Consider the following 20,825-nt stretch of genomic DNA (forward strand, 5'->3'; position numbering starts at 1 on the left):
CTAGGTGATTTTTGATAGTATAAATAAAGCAGAGTTTTTAAACTAGTGGCTTAATACCTAAATTAGTGGTTCTTATAATACTACAAAGAAGATAAACTAGGAGGGTCCACAACGGACTAATATATAGTTGTATTTTAATTAAGTCGTATATTTAGTAACAAAAGAGCCAAAGCTCCTATATAAGCGATATAGTAAGATTATAGACTATCTAGTCTATACTAAGAATAGGATAATAGGTCTCTAACACTATTAGAATCAGAATATATACTAGAAAGGCCAAAGCACTACTAAATATTTAACAATCTAACGTCTTATAGAATATATAATATATTATATAGCTATTATTTAATTTATAGGCTAATCTTTCTTAGGCCAAGAACTCCCCTCGAATAGCCTAGTTAGTTACCTAAGAGCTATAGAAGCAATAGTTAATTACTATAATAACTACCCTATAGCTTCCTTTTTAAACTATCGAGTATCCCGAATTCTAAGCCTTTCTTTAAATAACCTAATTATTATCGTTTATCCCTAGTTTCCCTTCCTATCGAACTATATAATATCGAATCTAGGGAATAACCTAAGATTAACAAAAAGATTTACTTTAGAAGCTTCTATCTAAGACTAAGCTCTCTATTAGTCTTAACTATTAGATATCGCTATTTTAATAAGTATTTATAGCTATCTCTAGCTATTTTATTAATATAGACTAGAATTATTGAGAGGTTTTACTTAGCTTCGAACCTATTTCTAGTATATACTCTAAATAGAATCTTAGTATAACCCTCCTCGATATCCTCTAGAAGTATTAGATCGAAGACTGAGTACTTATAGTAACGACTAATAATATATTAAATAACTCTACCCTTATTTTAAGTATCTAAGATTCTATTTAATTATTAGATATTAACTCTAAGGTAATAATTATTTAGGTTCTATATATTACGTATATGATTTAATTAAGTTTAAAGTAACTATTTAGCTAGATAAAAACGAACCCTTAGAATAAGGTAACTAAGACTATTTAGTCCGAGGAATATACCTAATACACCTGTCAAAAAGCACAAAAACGAGATATTACGATAACTCTTATAAAGATATATATCTATACTCCTTATTTATTAGTTAAAATACTAACCTACTTTATATTTTAGATTAGAAACCTTGCGATCTTTATTAATATAAGCCCTTAACGTCAGGAGTCCTTCCTTAGTCTCTAGCCCGACCACCCTCGATTAGTTCTAATTCAAAATATCCGAACTAGATAGAATTCAACCTTTTTAATACTCCGGCGTGCGAAGCGGTTACAACTAGTCTTTAATCGATTTTACTCTAAACATAATTATCCTTATCTTAAAATCGATATAGATAAGTAACGCTAGATCGACTATCTTCTTAATATTACCTAGCTATTTTTCCAATTTACTATAGTCCTCTTAAAAACAAAGGATATTACTATTTATACTATCTTTGCTATCTACAATAAGCTATTTAATCATCTTAAGAGATTAATTAGATAGCTTAATAGAAAGAAGGTTAGATAAAAATAATAGATATATCAAGCCCTTAAATTAGCTAAAGATAAACTCCGTAAGTATTACTCTATAATAGATAATAAAAAGCTCGGTAATATCTATGCGATTAGCACTATCTTAGCCTCTTAGTATAAGATTGAATTTTTTTAAACTAAAGACTAGGACTACCCTTAAATAGATTATAACGCCTAATACTAGCGAAGTCTTAAAGGTCGGCTTCTAAGCTACTAAACTAGTAATATTCCAAGCTCTTAATCACTATTTAAAATAAAATAGTCCTATTAAACTAACGAGCTTAATATATTTTTAATAGCTAATTCTTCTACCTTAAGCTCCTAGTCTAAGGTAATATAGTATATTAAAGAAGGTAAGTTTCTATATATACCCCTATTAAAACTAGGGTTCTAAGCAATCGCTTAAAACCCTGGTTCTAATCTATTAAGTTTCTATCTTTCTACCCCTATTAAAACCGGGGTTTTAAGACCTACCTTAGAACCCCGGTTTTAATAGGGGTATCGGTTCTAATCTATCTAAATATTATACTAATTATTATAATCCGCCCTCTATCTAGGTATTATCCTAATCCTACCTTGTTAGTTCTAGAAGGATCATTAATATAAATTTCCTACGTTTATAAGCCTCGCCCGTGATCTCCTCTTAATCCTAGCTACTAACGCTAGCGTTAAGCGATTATTTAATTCCGCGCGTGATATTTACTATTATTAACGAGAGGCGCTAAATACGTCTACTATATAAGATCTAATAATACTTATATACGTTACTAAATTTAAAATCGAGGAGAAGCAGCTTATATTTATTTAAGAGCTTCGGGAGCAGGATAAGTTAGAAATTATATAGGAGGAAAAAGAGACCTAAAAAACTTATAAAGAGATTATACTAATTAGTAATAATAAAAAGGAGGATACTATAGATCTAATAATTATAGTCGATATACCTTGCTAACCGTAGCAAGAAAAGTTAAGGAGTGATTATAAAGATAATTATAGCCTCCTACGGATTTCTAGTAGGGTTCGTAAACGCCCACGAGTACTTAATAATTATAAGCTTTAAAATTAAAATCGATTAATATTTAAAATAATATTCTCTAGAATTACTTTTTAAGAATTATTCTCCTAATTACTATAAAAAATTATTTAACTAAAACAAATACAATACCTAAAAATACAGCTAAGAACAACATAATTTATAAAAGTCATATAGTTAACAAAGTATCCACCTAAATAAGTTAAATAGGTTAACCTATTAACCCGCGGGACGGGTCAAAAAAATCTTGACCCGCCCACGGGTCAAGAGGTCTGACCCACGACCCGCCCATGGGCTGACCCACGGGTCGACCCATATAGGTTATCCGCGGGTCTATCCAGGTCTACTTAGCCCCTTAGTATAAGATTAAATTTTTTTAAACTAAAGACTAAGACTACCCTTAAATAGATTATAACGTTTAATACTAGTAAAGTCTTAAAGGTTAGTTTCTAAGCTACTAAGCTAGTAATATTCTAAGCTCTTAATTACTATCTAAAATAAAGTAGTCCTATTAAACTAGCGAGTTTAATATATTTTTAATAGCCGATTCTTCTATCTTAAGCTCTTAATCTAAGATAATATAGTATATTAAAAAAGGTAAGTTTCTATATATACCTTTATTAAAACTAAGGTTCTAAATAATCGCTTAAAACCCTAGTTCTAATCTATTAAGTTTCTATCTTTCTACCTTTATTAGAACTAGGGTTTTAAGGCCTATTTTAGAACCCTAGTTTTAATAGAGGTATTGGTTTTAATCTATCTAAATATTATACTAATTATTATAATCCACCCTCTATCTAGATACTATCCTAATCCTATCTTATTAGTTCTAGAAGGATTATTAGTATAAATTTCCTATATTTATAAATCTTGCCTATAATCTCTTTTTAATTCTAGTTACTAATACTAGCGTTAAGCGATTATTTAATTCTATATGTAATATTTACTATTATCGATAAAGGGCGCTAAATATATCTATTATATAGGATCTAATAATATTTATATATATTACTAAATTTAAAGTTAAAGAGAAATAGCTTATATTTATTTAAGAGTTTCGGGAGTAGGATAAGTTAGAAATTATATAGAAGGAAAAAAGACCTAAAAGACTTATAAAGAGATTATACTAATTAATAATAATAAAGAGAAGGATACTATAGATCTAATAATTATAGTCGATATATCTTACTAACTATAGTAAGAAAAATTAAGAAGTAATTATAAAGATAATTATAGCCTCCCGCGGATTTCTAGTAGGGTTCATAAACGCCTATAAATACTTAATAATTATAAGCTTTAAAATTAAAATCGATTAATATTTAAAATAATATTCTCTAGAATTACTTTTTAAGAATTATTCTTTTAATTACTATAAAAAATTATTTAACTAAAATAAATATAATATCTAAAAATATAGCTAAGAATAATATAATTTATAAAAGTCATATAGTTAATAAAGTATCTACCTAAATAGGTTAAATAGGTTAACCTATTGACCCGTAGGACAGATTAAAAAAATCTTGACCCGCCCACGGGTCAAGAGGTCTGACCCACGACCCGCCCATAGGCTGACCCACGGGTCGACCTATATAGGTTGTCCGCGGGTCTGTCCAGGTCTAGATAGGACTTAGGTAGCAATAAATATTGGATGGATTACGTAGAGGATAAGCTTTATCTTAGAAAGGATTCTATTGCCGAAAGTTTTCTAGGTAGAACCTAGTGTTTACTATTAAGAGTAAAATAGAGGGCTAGAAGATTTTCTAGGATATAGGAATTAGAGACACTTAAAAAAGAGCCAGGGAATAGGGATATAAGACGGGATAAAGGGAACGGGGGAGGGGGAGGTAAATAGGAAATAATATCTAGTCTTACTATTTAAGTAGGATATAAGTCTCTTTTATAAGTAAAGATTTCTCTAAGGCGAATCACCCTCTTATAGTGCTGAAAATTCAGACTAGTTCACCTAGCCCGGGCTATTCTATCTAAGACACGACGTAGCTCGAGCGTATCTATAAGGATAGTAGATATAGGTTACTAGATATATTTCTTATTATACTTACTAGCGGCCCCTATAATACTGGCCTATTATAGCCCTTAGCTCAGTCTCTATCTATTACGTGGCTGTATAATTATAGGAGACTTTATATAGTTAGTCTATCGTTAACCTTATTATAATATATAGGTCTATATTATACGTTAATATAGTATTTTCGCTATTAGCCTATATTACCGCGCAGTAGTTTCCAAGATATATCTACTAAGAGAAATAGGAACGGAGAGACTAATAATAACGATAACGATTAGCTAAAGACGCTTAGGAATAAGAATCTATAGACTAATCTATAATGATAGGAGCTATATAATATAACCCCTAAATAGGGTAAGACGGGATAAAAGGAGATATATAAAGTTAAAGATATCTAAGATACTACCCTAAGACTATACGAAGAATATTAGTAGAATAAAATAGATATTTAGCGAGCTTTTCTTAAGAATAGAGCGCGACGAAGGTAGCTCTATAGTATAATTAGTACGAAGTACTTTGTAGAAATTAACAAAAAGCTATACTAGACGACCGAGGGCTCGACTACCCTAGTGTTTTAGCTCCTAGATAATAGGATCGCGTCGCCGCTAACGTTGGCTAGAGTAATCTAAGTGTCGGATCGAGCGGTATCTGCGGTGGATTAGGAGGGCAGTGCGTAGGTCTATATATAGAGGTCGATAGGTGCCGAAAAGGGAGGTATAGAGGTGGTAGGGGAGGAAAAAGAAGAGAAAGTGCGTCGATGTGTCAAGGGGAGTGAGGGCGGTATTTTATAGATGGATGGGCGGGAAAAGCGGCCAGGGATGGCGCTAAACCCAAACGGGGGAACGGGTGAGGGCGCTTTACCTGAAGAGGCAGGGTGATGGCAGATATTGGCAGGCGGTCAGGAGCGGTAGAAGGACAGTGCAATGGGAGCCGTTTCTGGCGGCCCGCTCACCGTGTCCTCGTATACCCGATAATTTTGTACCTTCTAATATATTAATATAGAGAAATATAGGATTATATAGAATATTAGTCATTAGTCTAGGGAGGACTAACAGCGCAACTATGGGTCCGACTTAAGGGGACGGCTACCGAAAAGTGGTGATGTCATTTTTTCCTTGTACAATAAAACCAACGCGATCGCGGAATTCTTTCTTGAACACATGATGATATGGAGTGGCGATGTCATTTCCCCTTTATAACTCTTCAATCGCCATATTATCGGACACCTCTGTGGAGCCAACTACCCCGAAACACCTCCACTTATGTGGTCTACGTCGAACATTTTGGATCAACAAACCTGATTTCGATATGAAAGGCCTCCCCAAAAACTTGAATCCGTCAGCAAGGGTTTTCTTCCCCCTGAAACCCTATAACATTATCCACAAACCTTTCGACGTACTCCCTACGGCGAACCCAAGAGATAGGCTCATCATCCTTGACAGACAGGTCCTACAGCCAGATCGAGCAGAAACTTGTCAATTCGGTACCGACGATGAAGTTGCGCGCCACAGGTCTCCTTACGATCCTACGGAGACAACAGTAGACAAGGAGGTTTTGGCCTTACGGGAGGAGTACCGACGAGAGGGAAATCTGCATGATCCATTGCTTGTCAGCCCCGCGAACCAGGAAGTCAGTCATATACTGCAGCCAAAGGAAGAACATACCGTTCATGACATTCATCCGTTCGGAAGTGCAAGGGGTTGGAGCAATAAACGCAAAGACGCCCTTCTTCGAAAAGAGCCGTATGTTTTCAGAGCATATGAAGTTGTTTTTCCTGGATACCGGCAAGAGAAGAAGGTGAGCCCAATCTGATGTACTCAATACCTAAAATTGATTTCGAGCCATATGATTCCATAGGATTAATGATACGCTTCGCAGCCCTTTGGTGCCTTACCACCAGGGGCAAAAAATCCAAAACCAATGGAAGGGGTTACTAGGGAATTTGGGGCCTAGCGGAAAGTCCGTGCTTTTGCCCAGTATCTTCCAGTCATCTTGAATGTGGAGAGAATCCACAATATTACCCCAGGATTCTTTTCGCGCAACCTTCTCCGTGGGGTTCGCCGCTCCATGCATGACTCGGCCCAAAATGGTGCCGGGGCAATAGGGAGCAGATGGGGGAATATTCGCACCGTTCAGAGTCAGTTATTTGTCAGCTTAACTTACTAGTCTAAGAATCTTGGTTATATTTTCTTCAGAGTGGTTCAGAAGCCACTGTCGCCGCGTCATTGCCCCTCTATTCCCATTGCCCCTCTATTCCCATTGCCCCTCTATTCCCATTGCCCCTCTATTCCCATTGCCCCGTCTGGTCATTGCCCTTTCTCATCTATGAAAATTGGGATGGGGCAAAATGATCGGCTTGAAAATAGTCTTGGAAATAGTAATCAAGTAACTTCGACAGAGCACAAGGATCATGGTGGGGAACGCAGTCGTCTAGGTAGAGCAGGACTTGGTTTGACTCTATCCCCAAGTGCGCAACACAAGACGGTTATCCGACGCAGCGAAGACCGCATGACTCGCATTCTATGTATATAATAGGATCATGTAGAGGCTGAGGGGGCTGAAAGGCTTGTTGACATCATCTTGCGGGGTAAGCAACTCGGGCTGAATTGTTTCGGTGGTGGTCTATTTGGTTGAGCTTTTACTTTTCGCGGAATTCACTAGTTTTTTAGCTGTCCCCTCGAGTCGGACCCATAGCTGCGCTGTTGGGCCTCCCTAGTCTAATGACTAATATTCTATATAATACTATATTTCTCTATATTAATATATTAGAAGGCTATAAAATTATCGAGAATTAAATCATCAAAGCCTATAAAGCCGTAAAACGCAAAAAAAGCTAAATATCTCTATTTTAACGCGTAAATTAGATATTTCTTGCCGCTGGCTTTGTAAAAGAATCTACGATCGTATTTTTTATATAAAATGATATGTGACGAGTCGCCCATGGCAGTATTGGGCCCTAATTATACGCATTAAAACAATCCTATACCTTTTTTTTTAAGGAAAAAGATAAGATAAAGAAATATGCGGCCGCAGTAAACCCCGAGGGCGAGCTGCCGTTTCAACCGAGAGCCAGAGATCTTGGGAGGATCAATAGTCAACCCTTTGATCATTCACAATCCCTGTTCGTCTTCGGTATTATCGGCAATCTGAGGCCTAAAATCCGAAGCTCCCTGCATTTAGAGCAGACCAATTGCGATGACTGCCTATTATCGCTACTTTCATTCATTGTTGATCCTTCACGGCCCACAGGAAAGCTTAGCAATCTAGCTAAAGTCTAGTCAATTGAGTTTCGGCTCTCCAGTTGGGATTTTTGGTGTTGGAGAATCCAAAGTTGGCACATAGTGTTGTCGTTATATTCATCTTCGCCGTCTTTCACTCTTCTTTCTTTCTTGGAAGATTCATCTTGGCAAACTACACCATGGAACCCGAGGACCTTGAAACTGCAAGCGAAAGGGATTACAATGCCATGAACTCAGATGAGAATTCTAAAAAGGGAGCTCTTGAGGCTGTCCTAGATTGGGATGGCCCTACAGACCCTGTATGCCCTCTAAGCTTCAACTCATGCTGTGACGTTACTCGCCCTTCTCAAGAATAACCCACGGAACTTCAAAACGCCCAAGAAGGTCTTCATTACAGCTTGTTTTGCATCGCTAGTATGTATCTCCACCTTCAACTCATCAGTGATGAGTCCGCCAAGCGAGGACCTCATGCAGGACTTCGGTATATCCAAAGAAGTTTCTGTTCTGGCAACATCTCTATTCGTTCTTGGCGTCGCTGTAGGACCGATTATTTTCGGCCCCGCCTCCGAGGTTTTAGGCCGGAAGTATCCACTCAGTTTAGGTGTTTTCCTCTTCGCGATCTTCAGCATTCCCGTCGCTGTTTGCGAAGAATGTCACTACCATTTTTGTCTGCCGGTTCTTCTGCGGGACTTTCGGGGCTGCCCCACTAGCAATTATTTGTTCGAAATTGGACACCCTACTCCGTGGCTGTAATATGAATGCTAACAGGCAAACTTTAGGCAGGGGCCGGCCTGGCTGATATCTGGGAACCCCTCTCAAGGGGCGTTGCCGTTGCTGGATTCGCCAGCGCCACCTTTCTTGGACCCGTACTTGGTCCTCTAGGTAAGTTTCTTCTAGATACTCAGGTCTCATTATACATGATACATCGATCTAGTTGGCGGCTTTGTCATTGAATCCCATCTAGGATGGCGCTGGACGCAGTGGCTGTCCGTCATAATTTCCTTATTCTTTCTTTCGTTATACTTCTTTTTTTTGCCCTGAAACGTACGGTCGGGCGATTCTCACCAGACTAGCAAAAGAGAGGGGACAGAGTGCTGCAGAAAAGGAAAAGAAGAATTGACTTCAAGCAACTCGCCAGAGTCTATATTTTGAAGCCATTTATCATGCCATCAATGCCATGTTTCGAGGCCTCTTGGGTGCCGGGTTTCCTTTGTTTGCTTCCTATATGGTAGGTCAATGCCAAATGAGCAGCTTGTTTGTATTGCGCTGACACTTGAATCAGTTCAACAACCTCGAAGTTCCATGAGCAATGTCTTTGGTGGCTTTCCTCTGCGTCACTTTAGTGCCAGTACAATTCTTGTTATTTCTTTATGGTGTGAAAATCCGTGAGTGGAGCAAATTCATAGCCAAACTGTGAAATTCTAGGTAAGGTGATGGATGGAAAGAGTGGAGTGTCAGATCTCTTCGGGATATTTGCGTTGCGTAAATCGTCCTATATTTCATATGATTTTTTGAATCAAAGGTCCAGAGAGACATAATAGCTATAGAACCTGAATGTATAAATACCACATTAATTGAGCCCAGTTTGAATCAGTATTTCCAAAGTGCATTTGTTAGCTCAAACTGCGAAACGCGTCGCTCGACGTACCTTAGGTTGTATTTGCTCCTATTACATACAGAGAAAAAGCTTCAATCACATGTGCATATGTACCACCACCCACTTTGTGTATCGTGGGACTCTGGAAATCTACTAGTAGACAACAGAAGAAATAGATATATCAAGTCGAGTAATTAGACGGTGAAAACCTTTCGAAATACTCATCATTTTGTCTACATTTCGAAACTTAAATTGTAGTCGTACTTATTCACCATCAAATGGCTGATATCTACCCTTCGATATGTACAGGATTGTTTCCAAAGGATATCACGTCACCAAGGATACTGAATTTAGTTGCCACCACCAAAAACACCCCAGTCGCCCTGTGCCCATGTCGTCTTCATAGTCCAGTGCTTGATCTTCCATAAGCCGTCACTAGAATCCTTGACAAGTTCCAACCAATACAATGCACCCGCAAGCAGAGGCACAGCACCGGCCTTCATACCCTCCTCAGGGCGGAAATGCTGAGCCAGAGCTGAGCATGAAGCTTGAGCTTTCGAATCATCATCCGTGATATTGATGCGAACGTTGGTGAGGAAGTGGTTGGTATCCATCTTGGAGATATTGGCGTAACATTGGGAAACGATAGTGTCGAAGCCATTCATGACAGTCCCATTTAGCACGAATACGGCGTCGCTAGTGAAGGCGGTCTTGAACAGAGCATCGTCAGCTGTGTCAAAACCGAGGACGCAGCGGTAGAGGGCGTCGGCGACTGCATCGCGGCCAATAAGGGGAGGTGAAAGGGTAGCTGGAAGCGACGGCACGGACATCTCGAGGGTTTAAGTTATGAGTTTGACGAATTCGAGAGTTTATGTTTATTTGATTCTTTTCGTGGTTGGGGCGATTGTCTGAGCTTGGATTCGCAATTTAAGCACATGTAATTGATGCAGCTAGCGAAGCATTTATAAAATGCCAAGCTGCAGGGTGGTACAATCGAAGACGTTAGAGTGGGTCCTATCTTATCCCCGATATATCGGAGTTAGGGAGGGGTTATCGGCCCAAATTAGGCCCGAATGCGACAGGGACTCTGCAAGGCTATAACTGATTGGAAGAGTTTCGTGTGCAAAATGCCGCAATCTGGAAGAGGTGCGTAAATTAACCCCTCTTTCTTCAACATCGAATCTTTCTTACTCAGCTCCCGACTCTCGGCCGCGGGTCCGAGGGATTCTTATGATCTACGTGGTCTCGATATTCCAAAAGCGCGGATGGCCCAATACTTCAACGTGGGCATAGCTATCACAGTGAATATGTGTGTCAGATCCGCTTTTGGTAAAGGCGGTGCATAATGGATTGCACATCATTCCTCGAAATATCATATCCACAGCATTACGTACCTCGTATCATTGATTTTTTCAATCCTCAGCCCTTTTTCTATATATAATTTTTTTATAATTTATTAGAAGAGAGAGATAAAAAATATATAAATTTTATAATATGGTAAAATTCTTTTTATAAGAAACCCTTAAATATAACTAATAATAAAGATAAAAAAATTATATATAGAGGGCTAGAAAGTGGATTATAAGATTTACAGCGTGGGCTATATTACAGGACTTAAGGTAGATTACTAATATATTTCTAGGTTATATAACTAACTAGGTATTCGTATTATAAAAACTATATCGCTACTATAATTAAGAAATACGGGAGTATAATAATTCAAAAAATTTTGAAAAGTTACCCTTATAGAAAATAAAGACTTATATTATTGATTAAGTGTATGACAAAAATATCATATGATTAGAGGTATGGTTGAAAACTGATTATGTCAGATTTTGGCGTGCCAATAGCGAAAAAACGTGGGTATTGATAGGGGCACCTCAACAGAAAACAGGTCAGGGGGACCCCCTTTAGCTCTCAGTAGTATGTGGGGCGGCGAGCTCAGTAGTATGTGCTGTAATTGGCTTATATAATATCGGTCATAGTATGAAATATGTGGTATCTAGGGCTATTACATTCTTGAAATATTATGTTTTTCTTTACAGTAGCTAATAAATAATACTAGTATTTCCTATTAATTTACTAGTTTTCTATTTTTCACTACGCTATAGCAAAGTATACTTCTATTTAGTGGCGATATCGCTATATTAGAATCGAAGATCTAATCGATACTTATAAGACGCCTTCGATCGAGAGTTCTGATAATCAAGACAATAAGGAGCTCTTTAAGAGTAGGGATAATAAGCTTCTATATAAGCGTTATACCCCTAAGATAAATATATATATATATACTCTCGATAATATTATTTACTAGTTAATTACTAGTAAACTAACCTTAAAATAAAGAATAGCGATTACTTATTAATACCTTTTACTTAAGGAATAATTAATCCAATCTCTATTACAGAAATTAAGTTTATACCGTTTCTATCTAAGTATCCGAGTACTTATCCTAATAGATATATATATATAGTAAATCTTCGCTATATAATACTAAAAGAAAAAGCGAATACTCTAAACGTAATAAGTATATACTAGTAAAGTATTAGTTATTTACTAGTTACTAATAAATTTAGATCTAATATATCTATAAACGAAATAGCCTAATAGATAACGTTTTCTATTTATTTCTTAGTTATTATATAACCAAAAAAGCTTTTATATATAGTAGTATTAAGTATTACTAATATCTTAATAAGTATCTTAACGGGATACCTTATATATTAGTTAATAGCGACCTTATTAGTAAAATCTTTACTTTTCGTGATCAAAAATAAGAGCTTTATTGATATAGATAGCGTTAATATTATTTAATAGGGTAAGGAAGCTATTTACTAGTTCTCTACTAGTTTTTTACTTATTATATTTTTATACTAGACTCTATAAAACCGCCTAAATAAGATTTACCTAATATATAGTATATAGTAAATATACCCTGATATATAAGCTTAAGTTTTAATAATATTATATCCTAGTAAATATAATATAGTATTATTTATTAATATATTACTAGTAACTAACTAGTATACTAATATTTAGACTATATCTAGAATCTTCTATCTATACCTTGTATATAAACACTCTTTAATAAAAAACGTAAAAGACTATTTTAATTAAAGTCTTATAGGAAGATAGTCTAGTTTAGACTTATCTCTCCTTAAATATCTTATAGAAAAAGGCCTACTATAAGATAAAGACGAATCTTACGTTTATATATATTAAATAATAAGCCGAGTAAAGTACTATAGTAAGTATTTCTAGTAATATACTAATTTTATACTAATTATTTACTAGTATTTAGGTATAGTTTATTCTTAGGGTCGTAGTATAATCCAAAGATAATTCCTAAAATATATAGTATAATTTCGCTCTTTTATATCTCTTAATACTAAATAATATCTATATATCATCTTCTACTCTCGTGGTATTTATAACTATATCCTATTACTACTAAACCAGCCACTATAGGAGCTTATCGAAGATATCTCTAGCCTTATTAATAGGCTATAAATACTAGATCTAACGCTAAATAAATAATATAAACTAGTATTATACTAGTATACCCTTTTACTAAGTTATCTTAGGTATATTTTTATAAAGTAATAGTCTCCGAGATTTCTATCGATAATATAGCTATTATACTCTCTCTTTATTTTATTAGAGCTTTACGAAAATAGAGCGATTCTCTATAATTATTACGAAGTAACGTATTTTAATATATTTATATAGTAAAGAACTAGTAGGACTTCGCTATAAGTTTAAACGAGATAAAATACTCTAGATAGATAGGTTTATTTGTATAATATTAATATAATATTAATATTTACTAAGGTTACGTTCGTGATATTAAAGATAATAAGATAGGAATCTTTATTTTTTACGTGTTTAATAAGCAGCTTCGTTATCTTATATCTCTTAAGAGCTTTAAAGTTAATATATCTTACAAAAGAGTTAAGGGTATTATAAATAAGGTAATCTTTATAATATATATTAATAGATATAGGAAAGGTAAGTCTTCTAAACTAGTATTATATTAGTTATTTACTAATTTTTCTTTTTAGTAATTACCCTTTACTATATATATACTAATCAAGAGACTATAAAAGGATATTAATATCTTTTTAGTTAGATATTTAATTTTATTAGAGAGTTTATAGGCTATTAGATTCGATTCTACTATCTTTATAGTAATAGAATAAAATCGATTATCTATGATATATACCTAAAGTAGATAATAGGTAAGTTAAACTCTACTAAACTAGTATTTTACTAGCTTTTAACTAGTTTTAGGGATTAAATAAATACTATAAGGTATTAGTTAAAAAGATAAAACGTGGAGATAATATATAATAAATATTCTAATATTCTATAAAATCTATTTTTAATATATAGTAATAAAATTAATACTAGAGAGTGTTACGAACTGCTAACTGGTCACGGTGAGTAACGTCCGCAAAGGTGATACTTCTCTAGGAGTACTGCAGGCCTCAAGCGTATCCGCAACCGTACCAATGCCTCGGGGGCCTTCTATGGGCTCGGGTCTCTAGGGTGCTTGCAAGGTGTGCCAGTTAGAGCGCCGGTCAAGTCAGTCACTTAGGGATCGAGGATCACTAAGTAAGCTCCCAAGACCGTTGGAGGGTTGTCGCTATGTTCGAACTGTGAAGTACCAAAGGGTGGTTCCAAGTAACAATGATGGGATTGATCACGAAGAACTAAATACATGTGGTAAAGACTGTCCTTATATATCCCTTGCCCAGTATTCCACGCCCTCGTTTGTGGTATACTGCATGCAGGCATGTAGTAGTCCCATTGATATACCATCCGATATACCATTCCTTGGCGATGGATCGTGGTATATTGTCACGTGACTTATACCCTTGTTGTCCTGCATCATCACCGCGGGGTTGGTTGGCTCTGGTTTCCTCTCGTACCCCTGTTGGCGCGAGTGAGGTGGCTTGGTTCGTAACATCATCTCCCCCTCTTCCAGATTTTCGTCCTCGAAAAGTCCTTAAATTCTCGGTGTCCCCTCTAGGTGAGTTCCCACAATGTTGTCCCGTCATGTCCCCCCGCACTGCCGTTAAACCGAAGCGTAACAAGTACGCTGATAACGCTCGTTTGGGTGATAGGATTGAACGAACTGGTCGCCCCGTGGATTTCCCGTGCGATTATTGTCTTATTCGTGGAAAGTGTTGCATCATGAGTCCTTTCGTGAAGAGTAAGAAGTGTTCGACTTGTGCTCGTCGTGGACACACTTGTGAGAGGAGTTTCCACACAGATAAGGAGTGGGATGACCTGCAACAAAATGAACGAAAGTTGGCGTCCGATCTCGAGGAGGCCCAAAAGCAATTTCTTCAGCATTCGCAAAAGATGAATGAGGCGATGGCAAAGGTCCTTCGCCTCCAAAAACATCAACAATTTCTCAAAGAACGTGGTGGTCGGATGTTGGATCACGATCAGACGACGTTGGATCGGTTAAACGAAGAGGATCCCCCTACCGCCGAGGAATTTCGTGATTTTGATCGGTTGGCGGAGCAGCAGGAGATTCGTCAATTGGCTGCTACGTCGGGAGACGCTAGTCTGATGAGGATGACTCAGTCTCTGGATCAGATGCCTCCTGGCTTCTGGAGTGTCGAGGCTGCGATTGCCGAAGGGAATTTCGATCTATCCGCTGGTGGAACTGTTGAACCAGCTGAGAGCAACCCGTCAGGTGCTCAATAGGTTCCCAAGTGTTTTCAGAGGTATCGTACCCCTTCCATTTGACAAGGTAGTGAGGCTTGCCACTGATGCGTTTGTTGTCCAGAACTTTTTCGACTTCATATTCGTTTTCGGTTTCTTCTTCGATTTCCACGTTGGTAGCGAGTTCGGCGTTTTCTGGTGCGGGTTCGAGTAACGAGATATGAAACGTTGGGTGAATGCGTCGCATGCTTTCTGGTAGTTTCAAGCGAAAATTGACTGGTCCTGTTTGTTCTTCAATTTCGAATGGTCCCAACTTCAGGTGGTCGAGTTTCGCGCTCGGTCGCTTGGTTTTGATGTTTCGTCGTAGGAGGTAGACCTTCTCCCCCTTTTTCAGATCAGGGCCGGCTCGGTGGCGCTGGTCGTAGTGCGTTTTCATGCGTAGGTTCAGAAATTCGATGTCTCGAGCCATTTGCATGTGGAGTTGCTTGATCCCGGTGGTCAGTAGTCTTGCGGATTCTGCCACAGTTCTCTCGTTTCGGGGTTCTCCGATTAACTTGGGATTATACCCATAGTTCGCGAAGAACGGCGATTCCTTCGTCGTTGCATGCATCGCGTTGTTGTAAGCGAATTGTGCAATTGGTAACAATCCTGCCCAATCGTCTTGCTGGTGGTTCACATGGTGTCTCAGGTATTGTTCCAGAGTCTGGTTGACTCGTTCTGTCTGTCCGTTGGTTTGCGGGTGATATGCAGTAGAGAGTCTGTGCTCAATACCCATTTGGTCCGCAAATGATTGCCACATATTGGATGTGAACAGTTTGTCTCGGTCCGATGTGATCTTGTCGGGTACTCCATGGTTTCCGAAAACGTAGCGAAGTAGTATATTCGCCATTCGGTTTGCGTCGATGCTTTCTTTTGTCGCAACCATATATGCGTACTTTGTGAGTCGGTCGACAATGACCATGATCATATCGCAACCTTCTGATTCTGGTAGTTTCGTGATAAAGTCCATGGTAATCCATTCCCATGGCCGCGTTGGCGTGTCTGCTGTCTGCATTTCCCCGTAAGGAAGGTGTCGTGATGGCTTGTTCCGTTGACATGTGTCGCAACTTTTGATGTACCCCCTTACTTTTCGGTGCATGTTCGGGATGTAGTAGTTGCGTGAGATATGTTCCATTGTTTTTTCAACTCCCATATGTCCGTGCGTCGGGAAGTCGTGGTGTTTTTTGATGACTTCGTTCTGCAGCGATCGTGGAACATAGATCAAGCCATGGATGATGACGAATCCGTCGTCGCTTGTAGTGCCGTTGTGACGTTCGTTCCCGAGGACTGCTTGCATTGATTCGTCCTCGGCGGTGGCTCTTCGGACCTTGTCTAGCCATCCGTCGTCTTCGATTTCGCTGGTTGCTGCGAGTATTTGTCGGTTGTAGACGATGTCTCCTTGGTCGTTTGTAGTGAGGATAGCGGGCTCCGCTTCCTTTGTGCCGATCTGATAGTCAGGTCGTCTGCTGAGTGCGTCTGCGACAGCGTTTTCAGTCCCTTTGCAGTGAACAATCTTAAAATCGTATTGTGCAAGGGTTTCAGCCCATCTAGCTTGCCGTCGAGTGAGTTTCTTCGTGGTGGTGAAGAATGTCAGGTTGTGGTGGTCCGTCTTGACCGTCACAGTATGCTTTGCTCCTTCGAGGTACGCTCTCCAGACTTGAAATGCTGACACTATAGCAAGCAGTTCTTTGTCGTGGATGTCGTAATTGAGTTCTGCGGGGATCATCTTCCTAGACCAAAATGCGATTGGTCTGGGCTTTCCGTTTTCGTCCGGCTGGGTCAGTTGTGCTCCCAGGGCGTAGTCTGATGCGTCGGTTTCCATCGTGGTTGGCTTTTCGTAGTCGAAGATTCCAACGACTGTTCGTTTCTCGAACAAGCTCTTGAGTTTTTGGAATGATTCTTCTGCTTTGTCGTCCCAGTTGAACGTTTCTCCCTTCTTGGTGAATCGGTATAGTCCGGCGGCGTATTTCGAGTAACCCGGGACTAGTTTCCGATAGTAATTTGCCAATCCAAGAAAGCTTTGTACGTCCTTGACGTTTCTGGGTGTGGGCCATTCCACAATGCTTTTGACCTTTTCTTCTTCCATTCCTAGACCGTCGAGGCTGATGGTGTATCCAAGGAAGCTGGTTTCCTGGACGTGGAATTCGCATTTCTTGAGCTTCAGAGTGACTTTGGCTTCTCTGAGCTTCTGCAGCACCTTTTGTTGTGTTCAATATGTTCTGCTTCGGTCTTGGAGAATACTAAGATATCATCCAAGTAAGCGATAACAAAAACATCGAGGTATTCTTCCAGAACGGTGAAGATGAACCTCTGGAACGATGCTGGTGCGTTGGTAAGACCAAAAGGCATAACCACATATTCGAAGTGTCCGAATTTGGTCCTGAATGCTGTCTTCCATTCATGGCCTTCCTTGATCCTGAGCCGATTGTAAGCCTCAGTGATGTCGTACTTGGTGAAGTATTTGGCTCCTTGAATGCGGTCTTGGATCTCGTGAATCAGTGGTAACGGATGTCGATCTTTGATGGTAATCGAATTTAATTGTCGATAGTCCACACAAAGTCGAAGACTTCCATCTTTCTTTGGTACGAATAGGATAGGATATCCTGCTGGTGAGGTGGATTTCCGAATGTATCCTTTCCTCAGGTTCGTGTCGATGTATTCCTTCAGCGTCTCCGATTCCTTCTGTGAGAGCTGGTAAATTGGTCTGAATGTAGGCTCCTTGCCTTCTTCGAGGTTGACCTCGTGGTCGTACGGGCCATGCTCTGGTAGCGTGCCCTCCTTTGGTGGCGTAAACACATCCTGGAAGTCTTGGTATTCCTCAGGAATCTGTGTTTCTTCCCCTGTTGCACAGAGGGCTGTGGAGCCGTGTTCAACCATCACGTACTCCCTTAGCTCGTCGTCTGTCATATCCGGTCGTTGCTCGGTGTTGACGATGGTACTGGCTTCCGTTGCCTTGTACTGTGCCCCGCCTCTGGGCCGAGTGCTCCTCTTAAGTTTGCCTTCGTGAGGGCCTCGAGGGCCACCTGTCACCCCTTGACTAGGTCCCTGTGCTGGTCTGTATCTGTTCCCGGTCCATGTCTCACTGGTTTGTCGGCATTCACATCGGTTGAAGACAATGAGTCCTTTCTGCCAATCGATAGCTGGGTTATGTCTTCGTAACCACGGAACTCCTAGCACGACGTCGTACTGCCCGAGGTTGGTGATGTTGAAGTTGATTGTTTCAAAATGATTTCCCAAAACCATCGGCAGGTCCCCTGTTTCGTGCGTAATTCCCGTGCTGAGTGGTTCTCCATTGAGTCCAGTAAGAGGTAAGAGCTCCTCTTTTCGTCGCCGCTGGATTGTATATTCCTGACAGCACTGTGGGCTCATGAAGTTTCCGCTGGCTCCTGAGTCGATCATCGCTCGCATATTCTTGTATGCGACGTTGACGAAGACTTTCATATGTGCCCCCCACTGTGTTGCTGCGAGTTGTGGTGTGGGTGCAATTTTCTTGTTGCCGTGCCATGTTCCTGTGTATTCGGGCTTCCACTGGGGTCGTTTTTCCCATCGCAAAGGTCTCGGCTCAACTCCAAGGTTGAGTTTCCCTGGGTAGTGGAGCATGCAATTGTCGTCGTAGCATCCTACAACCGCCCTGATGTCATGTTTCGGGTGTCGTGCGTATCCTCGACACGCGCATCGTGGATGCTCACATGGACAGGTTGGTTGGTCCTGGGATAGCTCTTCCCGAGCCGACTCATCCTGTTGGCCTTTTGTCTCGTCACTCGAGGTTTCTCTGTTCCTGGGGTTTTCCTGAGGCGTTTCCAGGATCGTCTCTTCCGTTTCTGGGAGTGTGGGTGGAGTTTCTGGGATCTCCGGCGTTCCTGGGATTTCAATTGGTGTCCTCAGGATACCTGTGCCCCACTCCTGGGAATCGTCCGACAATTCCTGGGAGTCGATGGTGTTCCAGGGACCGTACTGGGTCCATCCTTGACTCTCAATATCTTCTGAGCCTTGCTTGAAGCGCTCAAAGTGTTCCTCCGCGCTACCAGCTTGCGCGGGCGTCCTAAGGACTAGGTCGTCCATATAGACCTCGTTGTTTTGTGTCAGTTCCGCGGCATGATCCTTCGCGTACATCTGCGGCGAGTTTTCGATGATTTCATAGTCGATCTCTGGGAATTCTTCGTCGTCTGTTTCGGAGAGCATTCGCTCATCCCGATACAGTCCTGGTGGCTTGCTCCCATCCACAATCATGGGGCCTTCCCAGTCGCGCTCCTGCGTCGCGTAGAGCCGTTGAGGCTTCCCTTGTTCTGGTTTCTCGGTGCCAGTAGTGTCGTACGCACCTCTTCGTTCTTGGGTCGCGTTCAATTGTTGGGGTTTCTCCTGCCTCTTGCTTCGGCAGTCCTTGATTCGGTGTCCTGGCTTACCACAGTTGAAGCACAGGTTGTTGTTTTTGCGTCGTTTCTGTTCTTCGGTAGGCAGCCTTGCTGCATCGAGTTCCATTGGTTTGGGTCCGTAGGGGTCGTTGTCCCTTCTCCCAAAGTTCCGTCTTTGTTGGAATCGTCCGCCGTTTCCTCGTCCTGGGTTACGGCGCCATTGTTTAAGTTCGCTTTCTTCTCGCTGTCGGTCGTAGAAGCGGTTATCGATTCGTACAACAGTGTCGACGAATTCATTCATGGTGGTAGGTCGTCCGATTCGAGCGATTTCGTCCTTGATGTGTGATTTCAGCCCCCCATAGAATGGTGGAATCAAAGCGTAGTCGTCCCATCCTAGGATTGCGGCGTGTGCCATGAACTCGGCAACGTAGGCTGTTGCGGAGGTGGTTTGTCGAGTTCGTGCAAGTTTCCGTTCAGCCGTTGCTTTCGCGTCGATATCGCCGAAGGTTCGTTCAAGCAATTGTCGGAAGCTGCTGTATCGCGAAAAGATGCCCTGGGCCATGGCAGACCAGGCGTCTGGAGTCTTTTCATAGTATTCTCGAATGTACGGTTCCAACCAATCCCATGCTTGTCCTCGTAGGTATGATGACACAAAGATGACTTTTGCGGCGTCGTTGACTAGCCTTCCTCTGTTCATGTCAAGGTGCATATCCATCTGGGTGAGGAACCCTCGAAGCTTAGATCGAGTACCGTCGAAGCTCTCTGCTTTGGGTAACTTGATTCCCACGGAAGATGCTGGTGCGGAGGCGGCGATTTGGGCTGCACTTTGCTCGACTGAGTCTCGAAGGTCTCCAATGTCGTGGTCATGCTTGCTGCTAAAGGTGTTGAGCTGGCTGATCAGGGTGTGAATCTGTTCTTCCAGTGCCCTGACTCGTTTCTCATCTTCATCGTCCGAATCCAAGTCGGTGTGTCGTGTTTGCGTTTTCGGTGGCAGAGGCTCGATCGCCTTGCCCTTGTTGTTACTGCCGTGCGACGCCATGATGCTTGGACTTCACGGTTCGATGACAGGGTGATCAATGTGTTACGAACTGCTAACTGGTCACGGTGAGTAACGTCCGCAAAGGTGATACTTCTCTAGGAGTACTGCAGGCCTCAAGCGTATCCGCAACCGTACCAATGCCTCGGGGGCCTTCTATGGGCTCGGGTCTCTAGGGTGCTTGCAAGGTGTGCCAGTTAGAGCGCCGGTCAAGTCAGTCACTTAGGGATCGAGGATCACTAAGTAAGCTCCCAAGACCGTTGGAGGGTTGTCGCTATGTTCGA

At 40.5% G+C, this 20,825-nt stretch overlaps 4 protein-coding genes across 4 annotated transcripts; 2 read left to right on the forward strand and 2 right to left on the reverse strand.

Annotated features, from left to right (window-relative positions):
* Positions 1-5,910: 5,910 nt before the first annotated feature.
* On the forward strand, positions 5,911-6,414 carry NUU61_009347 (uncharacterized protein; the record flags this gene model as incomplete). Its single annotated transcript, XM_056659872.1, has 1 exon — positions 5,911-6,414. The coding sequence occupies one exon, from the start codon at positions 5,911-5,913 to the stop codon at positions 6,412-6,414; it is 504 nt and encodes a 167-aa protein (XP_056508165.1).
* A 1,606-nt stretch (positions 6,415-8,020) lies between these two features.
* Positions 8,021-8,594, forward strand: NUU61_009348 (MFS transporter; the record flags this gene model as incomplete). The annotated part of the gene is made up of 2 exons (XM_056659873.1): positions 8,021-8,140; positions 8,193-8,594. The coding sequence occupies 2 exons, from the start codon at positions 8,021-8,023 to the stop codon at positions 8,592-8,594; spliced, it is 522 nt and encodes a 173-aa protein (XP_056508166.1).
* Positions 8,595-9,788: 1,194 nt separating this feature from the next.
* Positions 9,789-10,268, reverse strand: NUU61_009349 (nuclear transport factor 2 family protein; the record flags this gene model as incomplete). The annotated part of the gene is made up of 1 exon (XM_056659874.1): positions 9,789-10,268. The coding sequence occupies one exon, from the start codon at positions 10,266-10,268 to the stop codon at positions 9,789-9,791; it is 480 nt and encodes a 159-aa protein (XP_056508167.1).
* An 8,642-nt stretch (positions 10,269-18,910) lies between these two features.
* Positions 18,911-19,806, reverse strand: NUU61_009350 (C2HC-type zinc finger protein; the record flags this gene model as incomplete). Its single annotated transcript, XM_056659875.1, has 2 exons — positions 18,911-18,942; positions 19,044-19,806. The coding sequence occupies 2 exons, from the start codon at positions 19,804-19,806 to the stop codon at positions 18,911-18,913; spliced, it is 795 nt and encodes a 264-aa protein (XP_056508168.1).
* Positions 19,807-20,825: the final 1,019 nt, after the last annotated feature.

This window comes from Penicillium alfredii (assembly GCF_028826965.1).
Source record: "Penicillium alfredii strain IBT 34128 chromosome Unknown utg000011l_segment0_segment0, whole genome shotgun sequence".
Taxonomy (NCBI): domain Eukaryota; kingdom Fungi; phylum Ascomycota; class Eurotiomycetes; order Eurotiales; family Aspergillaceae; genus Penicillium; species Penicillium alfredii.